Below are 21,995 nucleotides of genomic sequence, written 5' to 3'. Positions count from 1 at the left end.
AACATTTTTTTCCTTTGGTTTACAGCCTCAGAGCACAAGGAGTTTCAGAAGCAAACATGTTCTCCAATAAGTAAGAGAAACCAAACATTTTATAGCCCAGTTTCTAAAGAAGTTTCTAAAGAAGGTTCTTGGTTTCTGTGTTAACAAGTTAACCACACTATACACACCTATGAAAGTGTAAGGATCAAGATGTGCGTCTGCTGCTGCTTCACCCTACACACAATAGGTTGTGTGCGTCCCTTGGTACCAGTCCCGGTGTGAATACATCCTTGACACATCTCAAAGACTTCTATATCAGTGCCAAATTTTTGTTCCTGCAACATAACACCACTGCTCCTCTAACATTTTCTGTATTACAAAGGAGAAACAATTGAATTCAACTAAGCACCAGGATGCAGCCTCCCTGCAGCAGTAATAATCCAAGCAGAAGCATTGCAAGCTCTTGAGGCCTTCAGGCATACTGAGGCATTGCTTTCAAAGGAAAGGACAGACTCCTGTGTTGCAAAACTCTTCTGAAAGCCAGATGAAAACTTATTCTTAGAATAAAGGAAGTTCAAACTTATGCTTATACACACACACACACACCCCAAAAAAAAAGAAAAAAAAAAAAAAAGGAAGAGAATACAACTTCTCTAATCAAAAAGCGTTCACAGGACAGCTAGCCAGCACTTCATGTTCCCACTGAATGAAACAGTGTGAAAATAAAAACACATAAACACATTTCCATTATGACAACCTACTTTTAATTCTCTGTTACCAGCCATTCTGTAATAGAGCATTCATTTTGCTCACTGAGTGGCTGACCTATATGGTCTACTAGATTCACACAGAAGTTATCAACAACTTGTTTCTTCCATTTGGGGGTTTTTAGGTTTTCCCATCAACACTGAAATGTGAATTCTGGACAAAGATCTGTAATTTCTGGAAGAAAGTCTTACACCTAAGTTTCCACAAACCTCAGACTGAAGACACAAAAGCTCAGATCTACTAAATGAGCTGTTGAAAAGCACGTGCAGCACCACGAGTGGAATTGAATCTATGGCAGCTACAGCAGAACATCTCACAATTCACCTGCTTTCCTTAGTAAGTCATCTCGACAATTTCTGACCTTCATAAAAGCACAAGACACTTTGGATCGCTTCAGTCAATAAAGAACTGCAAGCGTATGACAAAATTTTGATTACAAAAGAATCTATCAATATCAATCTATACTATCAATAAGATAGACGAACTATGAACAACAAGCATGACCCAAAAAATGCCCAGACTTCTATATGCTGTAATGTATAGAGCTCCTTCCCTGGAAGGAATGCTATTTTTATACTGCTAGCCTGAACTCAAAAGAGCTTTAAAATGCAGACAAGGTAATATAACTGCATATAGCTGTTGCACCAAATCAATGCAGGATCTACCTGTCAGAAAGTCTATAATATCCTTGATTTATTATTTTTTTTTAATCACTTATTTCAGTGGTACTTTTTAAATTACCAAAACGTTTAGGGAATATTTCTGTTGCTATACCAAGATTTGAGCAGTTACTTTAATTAGATGAAGTTTGCCCTGCAGAAGGTTTTCTGGGGAACACATACTGAACTATTGCAATGAACAACAGTGTAAAAAGTGTAAAAACACATCAGCCAAAAGGCATACACAAAACTGGTGGTCAAATAAGCTAGTCTTACAGACACACATTTAAATTATGCAGTTGCCACCAGAGAAACATCATTAAAAATACTTACAGCCCTGACATTACTATATGAATAAAATATATCAGTTGTAGCTAAGAACATATTTGTAACTCATGCTAATAACTAGCAGATCACAAAGTTTAGAAACTAACTTGAGGAAGAAAAAAATAACAAGACAAAATAGACAAAAAAAAAAAGAGAGAGATAATTAAAGTCCATCCTGTGTACGTGAAAAATACCAGCTTTTTTTTTTTTTTAATTTAAACAGCAAAATGACAGTTAACTGACAGGAGATCCAGTTAAAATTTTGGAAATGCTTTAGAGAAAAGTCTGGAAGCTATTAATAAATGGGTAGAAAACCCAAGTGTTTATAATAATATTTTTTAACACTTTTTTTTTCCTACTTTGCATCAACAGAACTAATTTCAGAACATTTACTAATGATCGTGACTAGCTGTAACAGGCTGATTTCAAAAGCCCCATATTCTTTGATGAAATCACCGGTTATTCAGTTACACAATACTTAACTCTCAAGTTTTCAATAGGCTGCCAAAGTCTGAAAGACACAACAAGATCCTCAAAGAATTTTGGAAGAAATTTCTTAATTCTTCAGCCATGTTCCGTTTTTCTTATGCCATCAGGCAGGCCCTACATACCGTACGTAAGAACTGCATAAGCAGGACCAGGGTCTCCGACGTCATATAGCACTGGACCACAAGCTTTACTTGTAAGTACTGAAAATGTAACACTTCATAAGTGACCTTGACCTTTGAATGGCTTCTGTCTCATTCTCAACACAACAAACTACTGACTTGAAGTTCTAACACAAGACAGATGTTTGAGTTCCAACACAGTAATGGGTAAATAATCCACATTTTAAATTAGTCATTGGGGGGAGGGGGGGTGGAAAGGGGGAAATGGTTCTAGATGTTTACAATATCCTCACAGAAAGATGCTGAGAAGTATAAGAACACAGGAAACTTGTGCCTGAGCTCTACTTCAGAACAGCAGAAGAAATCACAGAACAAGATGGAAACATATCTATAGCTTTACTGAATTCTCTTCTGAATACAAAATGTCTGTTGCATTTGATAAGACAATAATGTACAAGTTTCCTTTGTATAAATATGTGCAAAGTAATCTCTTTATATATATATTTTTAAATAAATTAGTGTTCTGTTCTCTTCTTGTCCTTCTTTGTCTTTTTGCTCTTTCCTGCTTGTTTAGATGATTCATCCTGAAATGAAAACCAAGCAAATTAAAATTCAAAACAAAATATATATATTTCTTATATACTGTTAACATTCTCTGAAAGTCACTCACAATAATTATTTTTAATATGAAGTGTTCATAGTTCACTGGGATTCGATACAGTTTTGAACTGTAAAGTATTTAACCAGTTTTGTTATTTTGTCTGCTTGCTATCCAGAAACATCTGCCTTCAGCAATGCTAAACTTACAGACATAGCTATGCCAACAAAACAACAAAACAAGTGTAAAAATAATCTAAGCCATTTCCGTTCAAGGAGGATGTTACCAGTATAGGAATACGTCTACACTATACTGCAGAACTGCTTCTAGTGTGGATGTGGTTCTATCACGAGATGATACCATGCACTGGTACAATAAAACCGCTTCCCTAGACAAAACAAATCTACAATGGGGGAAAACCAAAATTTTACCAGCCTTAATGGACCAACACTCTGTTGTACTACTTTGACTGCCAATTCTGAAAAACAAGATACGTCTTCACATGTGAAAAGTAAATAGCCGTTTGAGTTTTTGTACATTTACTTTCTAGCTATGTCTCACTATACTTTCTAGTACAGCAGTTAAAAGTTTAATTTTTTTTTGATTCCAACATATTGGTAGATTATGATCCACTTAATTAAATTCATTAAGCATTCATCTCAAGCATTCCTGAAAATGGTGAAGGAATTTGCCAGATGCAAATCTCACTGAACATGGGACATTTTAATCTTTTCTCTTCCACATGGAAGGGAAACAGACCCTAATAGACTGTTTGAACTCTGCTATTGTAGTATATGTTAGTATTTACATATAACATACACAAACCTAACATGCTAGTCTGAGGATGAAGAATGTTGAAAACCAGGAATAAATTACCTACATCCCTGACATACATGTAAAATGCCATTTAAGGACTTTTGGAACTTTGTCTCTTGAGTGATTTAAGCCCCCTTGAAACATTTCCCTTCATCTTTTCTGTAACACTTATTGTTAGATAGTTTGAGTTCTTCCAGTCTAGCTTGATTTTTTTATGATGACTATCATCTACTTTTTAATAGTATTTGCTGTTGCTATGATGCTGTAATATGTTATGTTCTATAATTCTGAAAATTATTTGGGTCTATTAAAGCATTTGCACTTTAAAATGCTTATTAGTCAGTGATTGTAACAGTTCAGCTCAGTCTGCCTACACGCTAGCACCGAGTGAACACGTAGGCATGAGCAGCAGCAGCTACCTGGTTTCTGAACACACAGAAAGCAGTGTATCCCCTTCCTGCTCTCCCTCAAGCCTCAAATTAGTGTTCTGGACCACAGCCCACAACTCCTGCCACACTCCTTTGCACTCCTCACATTTACAGGTCACTAACTTCTTTGGAAGCTATTAGTAAGGCATAAGATCAGTGCAAAGGCTCCCTATCAGTGCATCAAAGCAATCAGAGGATGGCACGGGTAGTATTAATTTTCTTCTGGCTTCATCCAACATTGACAGTTTGCACAAGTTCACATATAAATGCCTTCACTTTAAGTGGCTGAAACTTACCACTGAATGTACATAGTTGTATTCCACAAGGACGTTTCTTGCACAATTGTTGATATGTTTAAAACGATCTGGTCCTAAGAGAATACCTCCATACCAGCGGGATACCACGACCAACACATTGTGGACATCCAAAATCTGTTTATAACAACAGCAACAACAACAAAATGAGCAGAAACAAATAACAATAAAAAAGAATTGAACGAGTTTTACTGCTGATACCTTTCTTAATAGAAAAAGCCTACTTGTTTTTAAGAAGAAATTGCAGTCATGTCTGTATCACATAGCACAGAAGTCAGAAGGTAAGTAGTAATATCAATTCAGTATTTGTGGTAAGTTTCCATGTCCAAGCTTCTACTCAAAGGTAAATTCAAAGTAAAACGAGTCAATATATCCCTTTAGAAATGGTGAAAAGTTATTTCATGTGCTCTACAGTTGCTCATCCATGTATCAAAGGCCTCAGGCATTACTTAAAGGCACACTTAACGGAATTACTTTCATTATTTTTAGTAAGACGTTATTATTTCCAGAGAACCTCTGTCACCACATAGATTGTCTATCCACATTTTTGGAAACAATGGTGGATAAAGCTAATAACAGCCAGGGAACAGGCACATAAGGTTCATATGGATATCTAAAATGCCATAATGCTAGGAGCTGGACTCGATGATCTTTGTGTCCTTTCCAACTCAGGATATTCTATGATTTTATCCAATAATCTACTACTGTTACCAAGTGCAGGACTAAGCAACAACTCTTGGATAATACATAAAAAAAATCTGTATTTTTTTGGTCTAAGCTAGTATCCCTTACAACTTAGCAGTTCCTTTCTGAATTCCAAAAGGTATACATAAAGTTCACACAACATGAAATATTTATATTAGTAACTATGACTGAAAGGAACTAAATAACTTTTATATAGCATTTTTAAGACTATCAGTAACAAAGACAAGGAAGGAGTTAAATACAGAAGCAATGACCTCCTTTATTGCAATTAAGGGCAAGTAACATAGACCTTCAACAGCTTTATTTTTTGACACCTAAATGTGACTTAACTGGACTTGAAAATTAGCATTTATTCTGCCTTACAGCAATTCTACCCTCAAGAAGATCTCCAGCTGCAGCAAATGCTAGGAACACAGTGATTCCAGCTGACTAAATACCAAACACACACACTTTGCCAAATTATAAGAAATACATTACTGCATGAAAACATGCAGTGACAATCACAAGTTGGCTTTTTTTTTTTTGACATGTTTTGTGACCATGATCCTGAACTTGTTCCTCAAACTAAGGCATCTAAAATCGCTGTGAAAGATTTTCACTCACAAACAGCTTACCCTCAAGTACTGTGCAGTACTACACTAGTGCATACTGATGGCCAGACAGAGCAAGAACAGCTTTATTTGCATAAGGCTGAGTAAAATCACTGTGGTCTGCAAGACAGAGGGCGATGTAGTGAACTGGAAGGTGAGGAAAACACCTTCAGAGCCAGCTATTTATAAAGGTTAACAACCAAAGGAAGGACAGTTTTTCTGATGAGCATTTTCTACTCTACATTTACACACCAGCCATAAAGTCAATTTATAGCAACTCTTCAGAGTAAACAGGATGTCAAACAGTTAGGAAATTTTTAACTCTAACTTTGAGTTCAAAAGTATTAATCTAAAATGCTGTTTCTTGTAACCGGAAAGTGCTATCTTGACTGAAGTGCTAGGTTTATCTGAAACAAGATAAGATTTCTATTGCAAAAGAAGAACTATAACTACAGCAACAATAACTGTATTAAACCATCTAATTTTCATGCCCATATCATATGTCTTAAGTGTATACAAGAAAAGAATTGAGAGAACTGTATGAACACCTAGAAATTAGTCCTTAAACTACTTTAATTTTTCCCAGGAGTGAAAATTGCACTTTTCTGATCTCTGTAGAATCACAATTCCAAAACAAAACTATTCCCAGTAACACATACTATCAGTTCACATTTGAAAGGTGAAATTTCATGTCATTTTCTAGACTGGATTTTTATGGACCATTAAGCAGACACAGTAAATCTGTCCCTTTTCAAAAGTTTACATTAATATACTGAAAAAGAGTAGATAAGCTCAGAGCAAATTGAGGTACAGTAACTGCAAAGTTACTTCTTTACACTATTATTACTACAATAGTATTTTCACACTTGTCACATATACTTGCATATATTATATAAATTAAGTTTTCCTTCCAAGTCAAGTTTGAGTCACTTAGGAAGTTTCAAAAAGTTCTAAATGAAAAGTGCTAAAGTATTTACAATTATAGTATTTTTTCCAGAAGAAAGAAATCTTTGAAGTTTAAAAAAGAAGGCAAAAAAATCACCACACAACTTTAAAACAGTCTCCAACAATAAGAGTACAACACATTAAATGAGAGAATACACAAGCAAGTAAAGGATGGGAAAAGAAAACCTTTGTTCTGAAGGTGATGCAAATCAAAAATCAAAACAAAAACACAGTAATTAGTGTTCTGATACAGTTAAGTGACTTGAGACATAAGACGTATCCAGCCATTCCCTGTAGTCATGGTATTTTACTTATGACTTTACAAAGGGTTGTATCATGCCAGCTAACCAAAATTTATCAGCGTACATTTAGTAGTAACTTTGTATAGGAAATATTAGTTCCACATGTGAAAACTAAAGTATATGCAAATACTAGGGCTACAGTCAGACCTGCAAATAGCACAAAGAAATACATACAGTGGTAGAACAACTTAACTGCTTCACTCCCACTGCCTTTTGCATTTTAAGCTCTACTCTGCAAGTTCAAACAGAAGTGTCTTTTTGTTACAAATATTCAAGGAAACTGAAGTGAAGGTTATGTCAATCAGCTTATCCCAGTCTTCATTTTCTATCCATCTGACACCATATAGGAAGCATAGGAATCTTTATGATCCAAGACCTGGAAAATCCAATTCATTACATGCATGCAACAGTCTGTACTTTGCTCTCTGATTTCTGAGTAAGCAATCACCTATTTGGCCAACAGCAAAGCAAGAATTAAAGTAATCTTGTATAAGTTTATTAGTCACATTGTAGTGATTTTTTAAAATCTGGTCAAGACTTCCGGAAATCAAAGACTAATTTCTATAACCTGCATAAGATGAAGAAGACGTCCACCTGCCGCTGTCTCCCCATCATCTTCACAGTCTTGTAAGAACGTCTGCTTATCTTCGCAGTATATTCTAAAACAAAATAAAAATAACAATAATAAAAATAAGAATTAATAAAAAGTCAATCAACTAACATTTTTAAATGATTAATGAAGTCTCAGAGATCTTTCTTTCATAAGCATGTGCATCAATCTGCTTCTCCACATTCACATGAAAACAGGATGTGGCTTAGGGTAAACCACAAATATTTATCTGTACAGTGGAACAAGTGTTGAGAACCTTTTACATATGCTGTAACTACTTCAGGTTAACTCCATGTTCATTACCAGTGTAAAGTCCCCAGTAAGAAAAATCCTTAGGTTTTTAAACTAATAATTACATGTCGTTTCAGCCAACTCACAGAATCACAGAATTTCTAGGTTGGAAGAGACCTCAAGATCATCGAGTCCAACCTCTGACCTAACACTAACAGTCCCCACTAAACCATATCCCTAAGCTCTACATCTAAACGTCTCCATCAGATGCAGGTTCAAATTATGTATGGTACACACCTACAAGACAGAACTCTGACAAAAGTGATTACCAGTAATCAGTTAGGTCTGTATTTCAGCAGCAGCAGTGTAAAACTATTACTGAAATTCTGCTTCAGATTCTCCACGCCATTTACTGAGCCTTCCTCCAAAGCAGAACTGTCACAGAATTTAGCAAGCCTGAGGAATTATACAAGGGGCACTCCGGGAGACTGTGGGGCATATTGTTTCTTATGAAGGACAGCTGCCCAAGTCTAAATTTTCAGAAGTAATGCTCAGCACTCTATTGTTTTGTTACCTAATTGGTTTCATAACTTCCGCACTTAGTTAACATACATGTGACACAATGACAGAGAGGCAGCTAGTTTTAGATGAAAAATATGAAGCAGTAACTGTTTCTGTCGCTTTTTTGAAGTGTATTTAAATAATGTGAGTGAAATGTGTCACATCAGCAGCAGCAACAATAGAAATACTTTATAGAAACTTTTAACTTAGGTAGACGTGTTGGTAAGCTTTCATTTACTCTCATTTCATGTTTCATTAGGGTAACTCCATGATGTGCATGAACAAATCACTTTCTGTACACGCTTTTTCATATGACCAATTCCTTCAGCAATGAAAGTGGCTCCTTTTACAGTCATGTTCCTCAGAAAACCTACATCAGTATCTGGACTGAGACGGTTTCATTTCAAGTAAGCTACGTTCACAAAAGGTGCCAGGGACAGACCACTGCCAAACTCTACTACGTATGTCCCATTTTCACTGATGATGCACGTATTTCTGCAAATTTCATATGCCAGACATCTGCATCAGGCTTTCTGCTTCAGCCCTTATTTCAACTGAAATTTCTGAGCCATTTATAAATGCAAAGTCAGGTGGAAAAATGTCACTTTGCCTAATTAAAACCACATTTAGTTCAGGATGAAGTAGCATTTCCTTGCTCACACCTCCTATATAAAGTCTAACAACACATGTTCAAATCCACTTTTATTTTTTTGTTTTTTTATTCCTAGTGCTGCTTCACTATCTTAATACTTTTTCCTTACCGTATGCTGCACTTTCTTGATCTCAAGTCCAAAATAAAGCCTGAAACCAAATAAATCTTCATGGGAGTAGGTTTCTTATTAGCAAGGAATTTCTTTGATTTTACTTTTCTCATGCCCTTCAGTCACTTGGCAAAGAACACAAAAAGATCACTATGCATCTCTCACCTGTACGCATATATGTTGTGGGTGGCACTTGCAATTTTCTTATTCTCATATAATTTTTCAAGAACTCTCTTTACCTTTAAAAAAAACACACAAGTAAACTCAGTAAGGGGATTTCATACACATCATCTCAATACTACTGCTAAACAAACACCTCCTTTTCAGTACTATAGAGAAACGCTTTCACATTTTGACCTAGAATTAATTAAATATTCAATTTGCTAACCCAAGCAGCTTCTCAGTACCCCCATACTATTTTCCAGGATACTGAAAACATCTGTTCCTTGAATCAGTACATTTGTATTATTGCTGAACATGTATAAGTATCAAACTGACTTACTAAACAAGAGATACTGTGAGATCTAGAAAACACTTTAAATCAGTATTAAGGATCAATTACAAGTACTTGCTTTTTTCAAGTGTAATATAAGCTGGAATAATGGCACAACATGTTTTCCTATTACATTACACATACTGCATTACACATATTACATATTGCTTTTACTGATATCACAGTAACGTGATGTTTGGAAAGTTATACCACATTTCACTTTGAGATTTTCTTTTTACTCAAACTTGCTTGCTTTTCAGAGTTTCCATTTCACAGAAAGAATTGATAAAATTGAAAAAAAAAAAAAAAAAAAAAAACAGCTTTCCTCTGTGGGTCTGTATTTCACAAAAAAATGATGTTCCCACTATATCGATCTCTTTGTTCTTAAGAAGTACCAAATTCAAAACACGTATCAATATTAGTGCAGTTTCTGTTTCTAATTAAACACGCTAGCAATTGTTCAACACTTTTCAGCTTGGTCTAGTAAAAAGAGCTTTGATCAAGACATTGTTTTAATAGACAATGCATAACTAATATTACTTTGAGCAAAGTATGACAGAAGTTGAGAAAGCTTGGAAAACCATATTTGGCAAGTAAATTGCTTTTCATTCCAAAGAAAAATGTCTCTGAAAAGTAATCAATATTCATATTTAATCTGTCATAGCTACACTGTGCTATTTCTAATACTTCTGGAAGAAATGTAAATTTAAAAAATTATCTCAAATATAAGATATCTCAATGAAAAAAATGTTGTTATGAACTGAGAACATTGCTTCAGACACCTGTTTTCTCCTGTTGTCCCTTTCCCTGAAGTGGAATATTGAAGAAAGACAACCCACATTATTCAATATGTTCTCATAAATATTTTAATACTTGGATTTAGGGTACAAAGCATATGAAATTACTGTCGCCCTTGACATTAGTTGTATGTTGGTTACCAGGCTCCAGAAAACATCTCTCAAAAATTCACTGTATGTCTGTATTAGCAATAAACCTCTAAGGCAGACATCTCGCAGCTAAGCCTTAACCTATCCTTTTTCCTACTGTAGCTCATGAGCTTTTTTTTTCTTGCTCCCCTTTCCACTCTTCTTGATTTAGGGAATTAAGGGATAATTCTCTACATATCAGTGAAGCACCCATTCATAATGATCTTTAAACAGATCACTTCTTAGTCCTACCTTTCTAAATCAATGTCAAGTCCAAGAACCACATACATTTTAAATGTCCAAACACGCCAGACAGAGACAAGGAAAAGCAATGGTACCAAATCTAGTACCAAACCTAGCTTGCTACCTGAAATACACTTAGCACTTTTTTCCCCATAAAATTTATAGTAACCTATTATTCTATGTAAATAACTACAGTATTATGCTGGTTATCATTACTGAAAGCTGCATTAAAATATTCAATACAGGAATTGACAGATCAGTCTGTGTACTGTCTTAAACATCAACAGCCATCACTGCAATGTACCGACAATGCACCTACTAATCAGTTAATAAAACAAGTTTGCTTTCCCTCAATGTACAATGTTTTACCTCACTCCTCGCCCTCTTTTTGCTTTCTTTCATAAAAATGAGCCCATGCCATAGTAAAGCTTCCCTGCAGTGCTGACCGATCACCTCACACTGTACAGCATAGCTCTGTCCAAGCAGATGGATTTGACACTAGGGGATATCGCACTGCCTTTATATCATGCAAGTAACAAGAAGCCTTGACCTGAAATTCCTAGGTTTATTGAGTATACATTGCTTTTAAAAAGAGGTCATAAAAGAAGAAATTAAGAACATCTCTGCATGCAAAAGGGAAGTTATTAACCTGCTTTAAGCAAGTACTGTTTCTTGACACAGACCTGCCCTTTCTGAAACCTGTGTCTGCATTTATGAACTTCCTTTAGGTAGGGATGATCTTACTCACAAATCATCAGGGTGAGAATATTTTAAATTTCAAAAAGTCAGTGATTCCAATTCCCTCTCTTTCTAAAGAAAAACAGCTCGTAGAAACTCACAGTTCACAGGGACTGAGCACTGAAAGACCCTAAAGTGCAGTGCTACTTTAGCGAAAATGGTAACACATCAAGTTTTTAAAAACGTTGAGTTATTCCCCATTGAGAGTAATGAATAAAATTGCTTTTGCTTTGGAAGCACTAAGAGAACAGCTCAAAAAAGTTGAAGGCATGTTCAAAACATTATGATGTATTCGGACAGAGAAAAACAAGATAGGTAGCAAGAGAGATGTGAAAGGCATGGCATATTTTTGCAGGTGTGAAAATGTAAGTTATAATAATATTTATTTTTTCAAATACAAGAAGCTGAAGCCTACCAGAAATCTGTACTGCCAGCAGGTAAATATAATACAGAAGAATCACTCAAAGAATATACAGCTGTAGCACAAAAAACTACATGAATGTACAGTATTTATGAAAAAAAGGCCAGGCAGGGATACCACAGTGGAGCCTTACCACAGACTAATGTTAAGCAAGCTGATAAGATGAATAGAAACGAATCAGCAAAACGAGATCATGCATATTTAAAAGTTTAAAGGGAACTGGAGCACGAAGGTGTTGAACTGTAACTAAGGTATCTAACCCGCCACTTAAAACAAGATGACTGCTGTGATACCAACATTTCAAAAGTACTCCAGGAACTACTCAGAAAACTACAGAACAAGTCTTATAACCATACTAGGCAAATTAATTGATTTTATTAAAAGAAAAAAATAGCTTAAGATACTATGGTTTTTCTGTTGGGAACCATGGCTCTAAAATCTGCCAATCTGTCAAGATTCTTTCAGTCACTGAACACGTGCTTCCAGGTGATCAAGCCCACCTGGAATTTCAAAAAATATTTGATGAAATCCATCTGTAAAATTTTTTGAAATAAAAACTAGAATTGGATACAAGGAAAGAGGAAAATATTCCCAAGGTATAACTGCTAGCTAATGACAAGAGAAGAAGATCAGTAGTTTCCACACTGAACAGGGATCATCAAAGGAAAGAGATGTTAACAGATGTAAAGTGATGAACAAAGTGACTCAAACTTGTTACAAGCATTCACAAAAAGAGATCTTGGGGTCATAAGAGACATTTCTATGAAAACACCAGCTCAGTGCTGAGTAGAGGTCAAAATAGCAAGCTGAAAGGTATTACCAGGAAAAGAACATGGAAAACAAACAAGAAACCTCTTTATATCACTCCATAAATCCTTGGTGTGATTCCATTCAGTGTTGTGTATAGTTCTGGTTTGCATCACAGAAAGGTTAGAAAGCAGAAGTAGGAGGAAAACAGAAATGATTGCACACATGGAAGTCCATCCAAGAAGTACTGAAATAGTTGGGGAAGTCAGTCTTCAGCCTGGGAAACTGAAAACTTTAGGTCTGTGAAACACAATAGTCATCTACAAAACCCACCTACATACAAAAAGCAGAGAGGTGCAAGAATGAAAGTTATAAGCAACTGATTGACAGTAAACACAAGGTGTATTTTCATACAACACCACAGATTCTGAAAGTTCATTCTGGTCCAAAAAGCAACTGGATAACCCCACCCCCCAAAAAACAAACAAACAAACAGTAATATCAGAAACAATGACACAATCTTTACCTTGTGTTAAGCTGCTGAAACAAGAGAAGCACGATGGGAAACAAAATACAGCTGTCCTTTTCTAGCACACTATCTAGATCCATATTTAACACTGATTCCTGTAAGAGACAGGAACCAGTGCAGACATTTTTTCTAGTTGTAGATAAACACAGGTCTACAAGCATGCTTACCCCTCTCGTTTATGACTAAGTATTTACTTATGCATTACTCAAATGTATTTCTCAATAGAATCGCCTTCTGAAGAAGGGAAAAATATTTATAAGCTAATTTTAATTCACTTTCACAAGTAACACAACAGACTCAGTCGATTCCATGTATCATATGAAAACTTGGCAAACATACAAAAGTCAAAATGTAATGCTCTTATTCTCTGCCCTACATCTAACATACTTAAAAGTAAGGGATAGGAACATCCAGTCACTTCCACAATAAAACTGGAAAGCTACCAGAAGGCAGAGCTGTTACTTACGAGTTATTTAGCTGACAATGAAAACCAAAAACTGGTAACTACAATTATCAACACAAAGATGCAAAGAAACACAAATTCATCTAACTGTAACTATTTCAGTAATATCCTGTCAATCTCAAAGTACAGACAAAAAGAGTAGGCTTGATCTCTACTAACTTGTCTGGTTGTCACCACAGGAGCCAGATGTGCCTGGAAAGTACTCCTTCTATCTGTCAGTGGGTTTCCATGATGTATGGATGGCAGCTCTTCATCTATTGATCACAAACAAGGAAGTGTTTGCTTTTTTTTTTTTTTTTAAGGATACTGAAACAACATATATGGCTACAAATGTAAAGAACGTCTTGACTTTCAAAAGAGATTAGTTAGGGTTAAGTATGAAAGATAACAGAGAACCACCAAAACCATGTAGGGTTATTTGCAATTGTTATTAATCCTTATAATAATTTTAAATGTTACTAATTTTACTCAAAAACTTAGTAGAAAAACAGAAACTTAAAGCCTCTCTCTCATAAATGATTTAATCACAATTAATGAAAAAACATTTTTACCTTCTTGACTTTCAGAAGTGATATAATTTAACAATTTAACTGGATCTTCCTGAACAGGCTGATAGTCTACGAGAAAATCATCTCCATTATCTTCGTCAACTTCTTCACTGGTTTTCTTAATATCTGGTTCTAGTAACATAACAGCAATAGATTTATTACACACTTTTTTTTTTTTTTTTGCAAGACAAGTAGTACAAATTTTCTAATTCTTTTTCTCTAATGTGTCTGGCTTTTCAGTTCAAACCAGCTTGCCAGTAAGAAAAAAAACGAAATGCAGAATAATGCTTTGTCCAGTATTTACTAAAATCATTCTTAGAACTAGGAATACAATATTCACATCATGAAATCCATCCATAGCATCTTCTGTTTTAATACTAACTCACACTCATGCTTACCATTTCCATTAAACATTTACAATAGCACTAATTGTTAACTTCATGGTACTAATGGTAAATTAATCTGAATTTAGATTAATAAAATAACCTGGTATTTTGCAAATTCTCCAGTAAGTTATTGGTCAGTTTTGGAAGAATATAAAGCTGCTGTTCGATGGTACACAACAAGGTTAAAAAATTATCAGATTTCTAACATCTCTCTGGAAATGTTTCAAGCATTCTGGGGTTTCTAAAATCCTATTTTCTTTTCTGCACTGGACATATGAAAAATAACAGTCAATTGCAGGAGAGTAAATATAATATAGTTCTAGCACTCTGGCAACTGGATTTAGAGAGAACCTACAACAGAGATAAGCTAATGTATCACAATCTGATTTCCTCTTTGGAGGGCCTATGATGTAGTGATGATACTTTTAACATCAATACTTTTAACAAGTATTTTTAAAGAGAGAGAGGAAGGTGATGCGTGTTCAAAAGGCCCAGAAAAATTATTAAAAATAAAAGACCCAAGGCTGCTGTTAAAGTATCCAATAAACTTCCAATACTGAAACTAAAGCTTTCACTTCTCAGTATCCACTCCTTTAGTACTGTTAGTGAAAATTGTCTTCTTGATTTGTGCCATGTAGCAGCAACACGTACAGTTTACTAAAAGATTAAACTGTCATGAAGGAGCACTGAAAATGTAAGGTTTTTTTTCTTCTTTAGTCCTTCATTCTTGGCAGGAATAAGCTAACATCTTCTACATTAATAATGTCTCTATTTCCTTCTGCCACAAGCATAAGCAGGCACATCACTCATCCATTTCATGGCACTTTAATGAAAGGGGAAAAAAAAAGGCCCTACCACTTCTGAAAAGAACAGATGTGACTTTACACAAACTGTCACTATAGAAGCAGAAAAATCAACACTAGTGGTGATGTAACTTCTCATCCCAGTACAGTACAATGCAACTGAGATGGCATACTTCGTAATTTGTCTGCATGTTCCACTAAAGTTTATCTCCTTTTCAGACTAATCCCAATCTTCCAAGAGTGCACTCAGCACCAGAAACTAATTACTGCTATGAAGGATTTCTCAGCAGAACAGACGAAGATGCTCAATGCGCCTGCGTGCAGCACTCTGCTTTCATGCAAGTAATTTAATATCTGAGACAATTGAGAACCTTGTTCTAGTTCATCGCAACCACCTCTTTCCTTTTTGTTTTTTTTTCCCCTATGTGTCTTTGAAAACGGAAGCCATCGCTGTAGAACAGTAAGCCATCAAACTAGAGACTGTTTTCTCTTATCTAGGTCAAAACAAAACTGGTCATATATCTTTAACTTTCAATGAAATCTTACTTTGCTGATGAAGAAGTAAACTGAAAAACACGTGTATTTGCTGAAATACCTGGATCTGATGACTGTGCCTTTTCTACCAGAACTTCTCGTATCTTCTCCACCCATAAATAAAGAATACTTTCACCGAGGTTCTGTCTGGAAGATAAAACTCACAGTGAATGAATAATATATATATATATATATTATATATATATATATTCAGATTTTACTTGGAAAGTATCTGCATTAAATAACATGCAGATTTCAGACATGCAGAAATACAACTTTACAGTCTAGTGTGATAAAGAGCTTAGAGGGGCTTGTGGAATATTCTATCTAAGCGGTTCACCATGTGAAACAAGTGAAAATCTGCCTCGTTATATACTTTCCTTACAGCCTTTTTTTTTTTTTTTACATTGAAAACACCAATAACGAATGAAAACAGGTAACCGATGGAAACTTTCTGGCCTATAAAGTGAAAGCAACTGCAAGAAGAGAAAAATGGACAGCCCCCAGTGTTTTCAAAAGAATACTAAGCCAGGACTTCCAGTCTTTGAACTTGTTCTTGATCCGTTTTTCCTTCAAAAAATTATTGGCTACTGGTGGCAAGCTCCTTTGGCCACTCTGTGGCTGCAGGGGACACTTCCCCTTTATGTTTGGGCATTTCTTCCTTGGGACAGCCTCCCTTCTCTTCCCCCTCACACACTCAGTACACACAGCAGGGGCTAAATAAACCTGGTGGACTGTGACAGGTCAGTTGTGGCAGACACACTGGGTCCTAATACACCAGAGTTTGGGTCCCATAGGAGAGGTAAGCATTAAGCTTAGGAGTCCTTAATTAGCAGGCACAGGCAAGTTTATGGTACTGGGGGAAAATGGGATAAGTGGTTTTATGTGCACATCCAGAGTTATGAAACACTGCCTTTATGGGCAGCAGGACCCAAACATCCTTAAATATACTGAAAATGGTATCCTGAAAATAATCTTTCAAATTATATTTTAACATGCTTATGAACTGTGAAAGCATTGTTAGGCATAGGAATAGGCTGCCCAGGGAAGCAGTTGAGTCACCATCCCTGGAGGTCTTTAAAAGACGTTTAGACATTTTAGCTCTAGCTTAGTGATATGGTTTAGTGGAAAACTTGTTAGTTTTAGGTTAGACCTCTGTGATCTTAGAGGTCTTTTCCAACCTAGATGATTCTGTGATATTTCGAAACATTTTTGCCTCAAAACCAGAACTGAAGATATAGAGCCTTAGTCAACTCACGGTTTCTCATTAATAATTTTATTCTTACTGCCACCATCTGGGGCACTATGTAAGTACACATCAGTAATAAAATTGTACTGCTTAGTGTATACAGTACTATCGTCAAATTCAATCAGTAATTCTAATAAATTTACATATTTTAAGAAAAATATTCAAGCAAAAATAAAGAATTTGTTAACTTGTAGCTTAGCCCCCAAAATCCAGACAGACTCCAGAACCAGCCCTGATTTTACGCTGCTGGTCATCGTATTGAAGCACTACTTAAAACATGAAGAACTATATTTATGTTAATGATGGAATGAGAGGGATCAGACAATAAATAAGGTTGCTCTGTTGTATACAATTAAGTATACCAGAAAAATATCTGGAAAAAATAATGAAAAAAATCCTAACTTTGCTACGTTTTTCAGTTTTAAGCACGTTGTGCATCCCAAAACAGATTTGTGATCGATCATTATCTGCTTTTCCCACCTCCTTAAGAGGCTGTAGTGAGTGACTAACAGTATGGTTCATATTGGTTTAGACTGCAGAACTAAGCAATTTAGATCACTAAAACACACATTGTAAACAATGCAGAGTAACTATGTTTTCCTGACAACTATTTCAACATTGGAAAGATAAAAGGCTTTCACAAACACTGTGCACATCAGTGACAACTCCAGAAGGGTTTTAAACACAATCTTAAATGACATATATGGTCTAAAGTACAAACACGTTCATTTCCTGCTGAACAAGCAAAAATGACAGGAGACCAACAAGGGCTCTCAACAGCAAGTGACAAAACAGAGTTGCCAGGGATTTATCTAACCAGGAAATTGTAACAGCCTGCAAGACTGTCGTAAAAACAGGGAGAGAGCTTCACAACCATGCTATTCCTCCTTGCAGTCTTCATGTGGAAACTTGCTCCAGAGGCTCAGGACAGAGCTCATGAAGGACACTGTGCAGCTCTGACTTTGGTAGAGACTCAGAAAATCCAGACAGTCAATGATAATCTGTTCTTTTTCCTCCACTGTGGCTAATTTGATCCCTTAGAACTTTTAACTTTATATCACTGTGTGTTTTTTTAAACGCTTCTCATTTAATTTTGCTTGCTTAAATTATTAGAAATCCAGATACCCAAAATAACTAAGTAATTAGATAAAAACAAACCTCATGCAAGCTAAGTGCTGTCTTCCTTATTTTATGGCATTAAAACACATCTCTTAAGCAAGAAGTTCAGATGTCATTATTCAGGGAAAAACCGTGCTTGCTTATGACATATTTTCATTTCATTTAGTTTATATTATCTTTGGGATCTGAAAGGATTAAACAAACCACACATAATTACTACACTTAATACCCCAATTTCACAGCAATTCAAAAACACACAGTTTGCATATTTCTAAATGTTATATTTATTCTCATGGATCATGAGTTGTTAGCTACACACTGTGATAATAAATGGCCTGTTATGTTACAGATTCTAGTTAATAGACTCTACTAACTGTGTTTATTTTAAAACCTACTTATCCCTTAGCTGTCTTTAAAAAAAAAAATGTTTTGTCACTTATGCTCTAAGACATGAATAAATGTTTTCACAACCTGCAGTATAACATCCAGATACAGAATAGACGCAGGAATCTCATACTGAAATATCACCAAATTCTGAAAGCATCTCAAGATTAGGAGCCAAAATGACGAGCTCCATCCTAACAGAGCACAAGATCAAAACAATATACAAGAAAACTGTTGGTATTTAAGACAATTCATTCTCATAAAATGTTAAACATAGTATATACATAGCATTAACTGTCTGATTTGTAAAAGAAACTTACTGTTTTATGGCTACTCCAGCATTTATTACAGCCACTAGTCTAAGCAGGTACTTGAAAGCACACATTGAGCACAACATGAAACTGAAAATATATTACCTCCTTTTTCTATATTCCACAATATGTAACTTACATATATATTTCTTCCAAGCTATTTGCTAGTTCTGTGTACTCCTCTCCTCGAAGCCAAGGGGCACTAGAATGAAGAGAAATATGATGAAAATGGTGCCTCTATGTTGATTCTATCATCTCAACAAACACTTGTTTCAAAATAAACATGATAAACACCTTGAAAATAATCATTGTCAATCATCCCTAGTTACAAAATTTCAGATATAAACATCTTTGTAAAAGCATGATTACCTAGTTCCCAACTTTGGCAGCCTTTCCTTATCTCAGGTAAGTAAGCTGGACTCATTTTTCAAGGTAGGCCATTGTCTCTCCAAAGTGATATTACATCTTATTAGCATACCTTTCTGACTTCTTCAGCAACATACTACTTTTTACTATATTAAAATGTAAATATTACATTTTATTATGCAATAAATAAGTCATAGTGAAGGCTCATGCTTACTATATTTAGCATGATCCTTCAGTTCTGTACCTGTACCCTTTTAGTTTTATGTTAAATTATAAATTTTACCTCAAGATTACTGGCACTGTATTGCATTCCCTTGACAATCCTGTTGATCAAGATTCAGTATATGTGCAGCGTGTCATGCCCTGTAGGCCTGACCCCTCTATCATCCAAGTCAGGGGTCTGGCTGACATGTCTCCGTTGCCATCTGGTTTATATATCAAGGGACATGGGGGAGAGCAGAGAAGGAAAAAAGGAAGTGGCACTTGCTCTGGTTCCATCCTAACAAGAGCAAGTGCTCAGCTGAAAAGCATGTCTTACAACATGAAAGAAGGGCAGAAACAAGAGTGGTACATTCAAGAAAGTGGTGAGATACCATTGTCCAACATGTCAAGCAGCAGCTACTGTACCTTCACGGTCTAATTGTTGCCTTGCCACAAAATAATATTGTAAGAATTAGAGTTCTGAGACAAGAGATCAGTCTATCACAGGGAACTTCATGACTTGGGGGAAAGAATAAAATACGATTTCTTCAAACAGTCTGCTATGTCTGGGATATTTTAATTCAAGAAGTCATCTTAACTAAACTTCAACTTATACTTTAAACAATTAACACTGGTAACTCAGGAAAGAAATAACAGTGTCTGAAGGAAAACAACTCTTGGCAAGAAACTTCACTTACTTTAGTTGATAAATAGGTGGTTCTGAAGTTGGATATCCTGGAGGCAAAATCACCTGAAAGAAATTCAGGGTAAATATTCACTATACTACTCTAAGCTACCTGAGTTTTACTAATGGATACCAATGTTGAACACTTGGGCTACAATCAGTGTTACACATAAAAAAAAACAGTTGGCTGTTACAGAATGACAGGAAAACATGTATATCTGTATTTAGGAGTAATGGTATCCTAAATACAGATATACAGATAATGGTATACAAATAACGTATTTCATGGCACACTTTTTGTGGATGAAGTGTTACACAAAATGAAGTGCAGAAGAAATGTAAAAAGAGCTACCTGCATGGTGACTGTACTTAAATTTAAGGGGCTCTGCAATTCCACAAGTAGACATCTCAGTGTTCCTTCCACTAAATGAAGCGTATTTACAGAACTGGAAACAATATAAATGGCAAGTTACTCGGGAAAATTGATCAATTCTGAATTCTGTGTTTCCACGCTTTGTAGGGAGTAAATCGAGAAGCTGTTGCACCAGAATCACTCAGATGTCCTATACAATGAGAATGTACAAAGCCAGTTTGTCTAAAATGACACAAATACTGTGATGTGGTTTTCTGAGGTGTGAAATTCAGATATGTAACTACCACCAATGTCACAAGCACACTGACGTGTTACGGGAACCACCACTGAAAAGCATATGAAAGATTTCAATCCAAAAACTTCTTAATCCATTCGAGGAGATACCAAATCCTACTTCAGAGGCTTTCACGCAGGCACAAGCTTTTGCCTGCAGGAGTCCACTTGCAAAATCTGCGCCAAACTCCTCAACAGCACCGTACCTGCAGACAGAGCGTCCACTTTGGCTGGTCCAGACAGTCACTAATCTTAATGCAATATATTTTTTCATCTTCGTCAACCACACACCACTCTTCACCGTATATGGACGACAGGGCTTCAATTTCATCAATCTAGAAAGAGCGCGATGTAAAAATGAATAAAGAAGTGAAGAAAAAAAAAACACACAACTTTGCACGCCAGCCACGGTTTTAAGGCTGGCTCCCTTAGTGAATATTTACAAACATGTGACACTGTGATTCAGTATCACAGGCGGTCATGAAAACTGAGGGGTCCAGTCCCGACCATGCCCCTGCGGATCCCTCGCTCGCAGCCCCGCCGCCCTCCTCGCCCCCATCGCCGCTCACTTGCTGCTGGGCCGCCTCGGGGCCGCCCGCCGCCATCGGGGCCGCAGGGAGGCGGGCGGGGCGGAAAGGGCGGGCGGCTGCACCGCGCAGGCTCCCCGTCCCGTCCCTATTGCTGGTGTGGGGCGGCCCCATGGCTGCTGGAAAGAGGGACTGAGTGAGATGGCGGTGTGCCAGGCTCACAGGCTCCTGGAGAGCCGGGTGTTGCTGGCCCAGCCCAGCCCAGCCGCGCTCCGGTGTGAGGGCTGCCTCATGGCCGCCGTTCCCTGCCAGGGAAAGCCATCAGCTTGAGCTGCTGAGGGGGCACAGGCAAACCAAGTAGCTGCAGAGCTCAGATGGTTTGGGCTGAGATGACACGATGAGGTTGTGCCTCCTGCCCAGCCCCACGCTGGTGTGTCCTGGCACTGCCCGTGGGGCGCAGTGGGCTCCCTGCAC

General features: G+C 36.5%; 1 protein-coding gene across 2 annotated transcripts; it reads right to left on the bottom strand.

Moving 5' to 3' along the window:
* Window positions 1-2,718: 2,718 nt before the first annotated feature.
* IMPACT (impact RWD domain protein) lies at window positions 2,719-21,770 on the bottom strand. Of its 2 annotated transcripts, XM_038175213.2 has the most exons (11): window positions 21,564-21,618; window positions 21,201-21,329; window positions 20,362-20,414; window positions 19,236-19,298; window positions 16,095-16,180; window positions 14,314-14,442; window positions 13,922-14,016; window positions 9,368-9,441; window positions 7,608-7,698; window positions 4,480-4,614; window positions 2,719-2,925 (listed from the first exon to the last, which is right to left on the bottom strand). In XM_038175213.2, the coding sequence occupies exons 1-11, from the start codon at window positions 21,597-21,599 to the stop codon at window positions 2,857-2,859; spliced, it is 960 nt and encodes a 319-aa protein (XP_038031141.1). In that variant the 5' UTR covers window positions 21,600-21,618; the 3' UTR covers window positions 2,719-2,856. The 2 variants fall into 2 exon arrangements, with proteins under 2 accessions (XP_038031141.1, XP_071890720.1); XM_072034619.1 differs by lacking the exon at window positions 20,362-20,414 and having other exon boundaries at window positions 21,564-21,770.
* Between the last annotated feature and the right edge of the window lie 225 nt (window positions 21,771-21,995).

Source organism: Anas platyrhynchos, chromosome 2 (assembly GCF_047663525.1).
Source record: "Anas platyrhynchos isolate ZD024472 breed Pekin duck chromosome 2, IASCAAS_PekinDuck_T2T, whole genome shotgun sequence".
NCBI classification, from domain to species: Eukaryota; Metazoa; Chordata; class Aves; order Anseriformes; family Anatidae; genus Anas; species Anas platyrhynchos.
The sequence above is the reverse complement of the archived record's forward strand: the minus strand, read 5'-3'. Positions and strand labels throughout refer to the sequence as shown.

Bases quoted from the DNA above. Each gene is read 5' to 3' on its own strand.
- IMPACT (XM_038175213.2), bottom strand. From the start codon at position 21,599: ATGGCGGCGGGCGGCCCCGAGGCGGCCCAGCAGCAA. The intron at 16,181-19,235 runs GTAAGTTACATA...TTTATCTTCCAG, and splicing joins AGCTTGGAAGAAATATATAT to ACAGAACCTCGGTGAAAGTA. The intron at 14,017-14,313 runs GTAAAAATGTTT...TGTGATCAATAG, and splicing joins CACTTCTGAAAGTCAAGAAG to ATGAAGAGCTGCCATCCATA.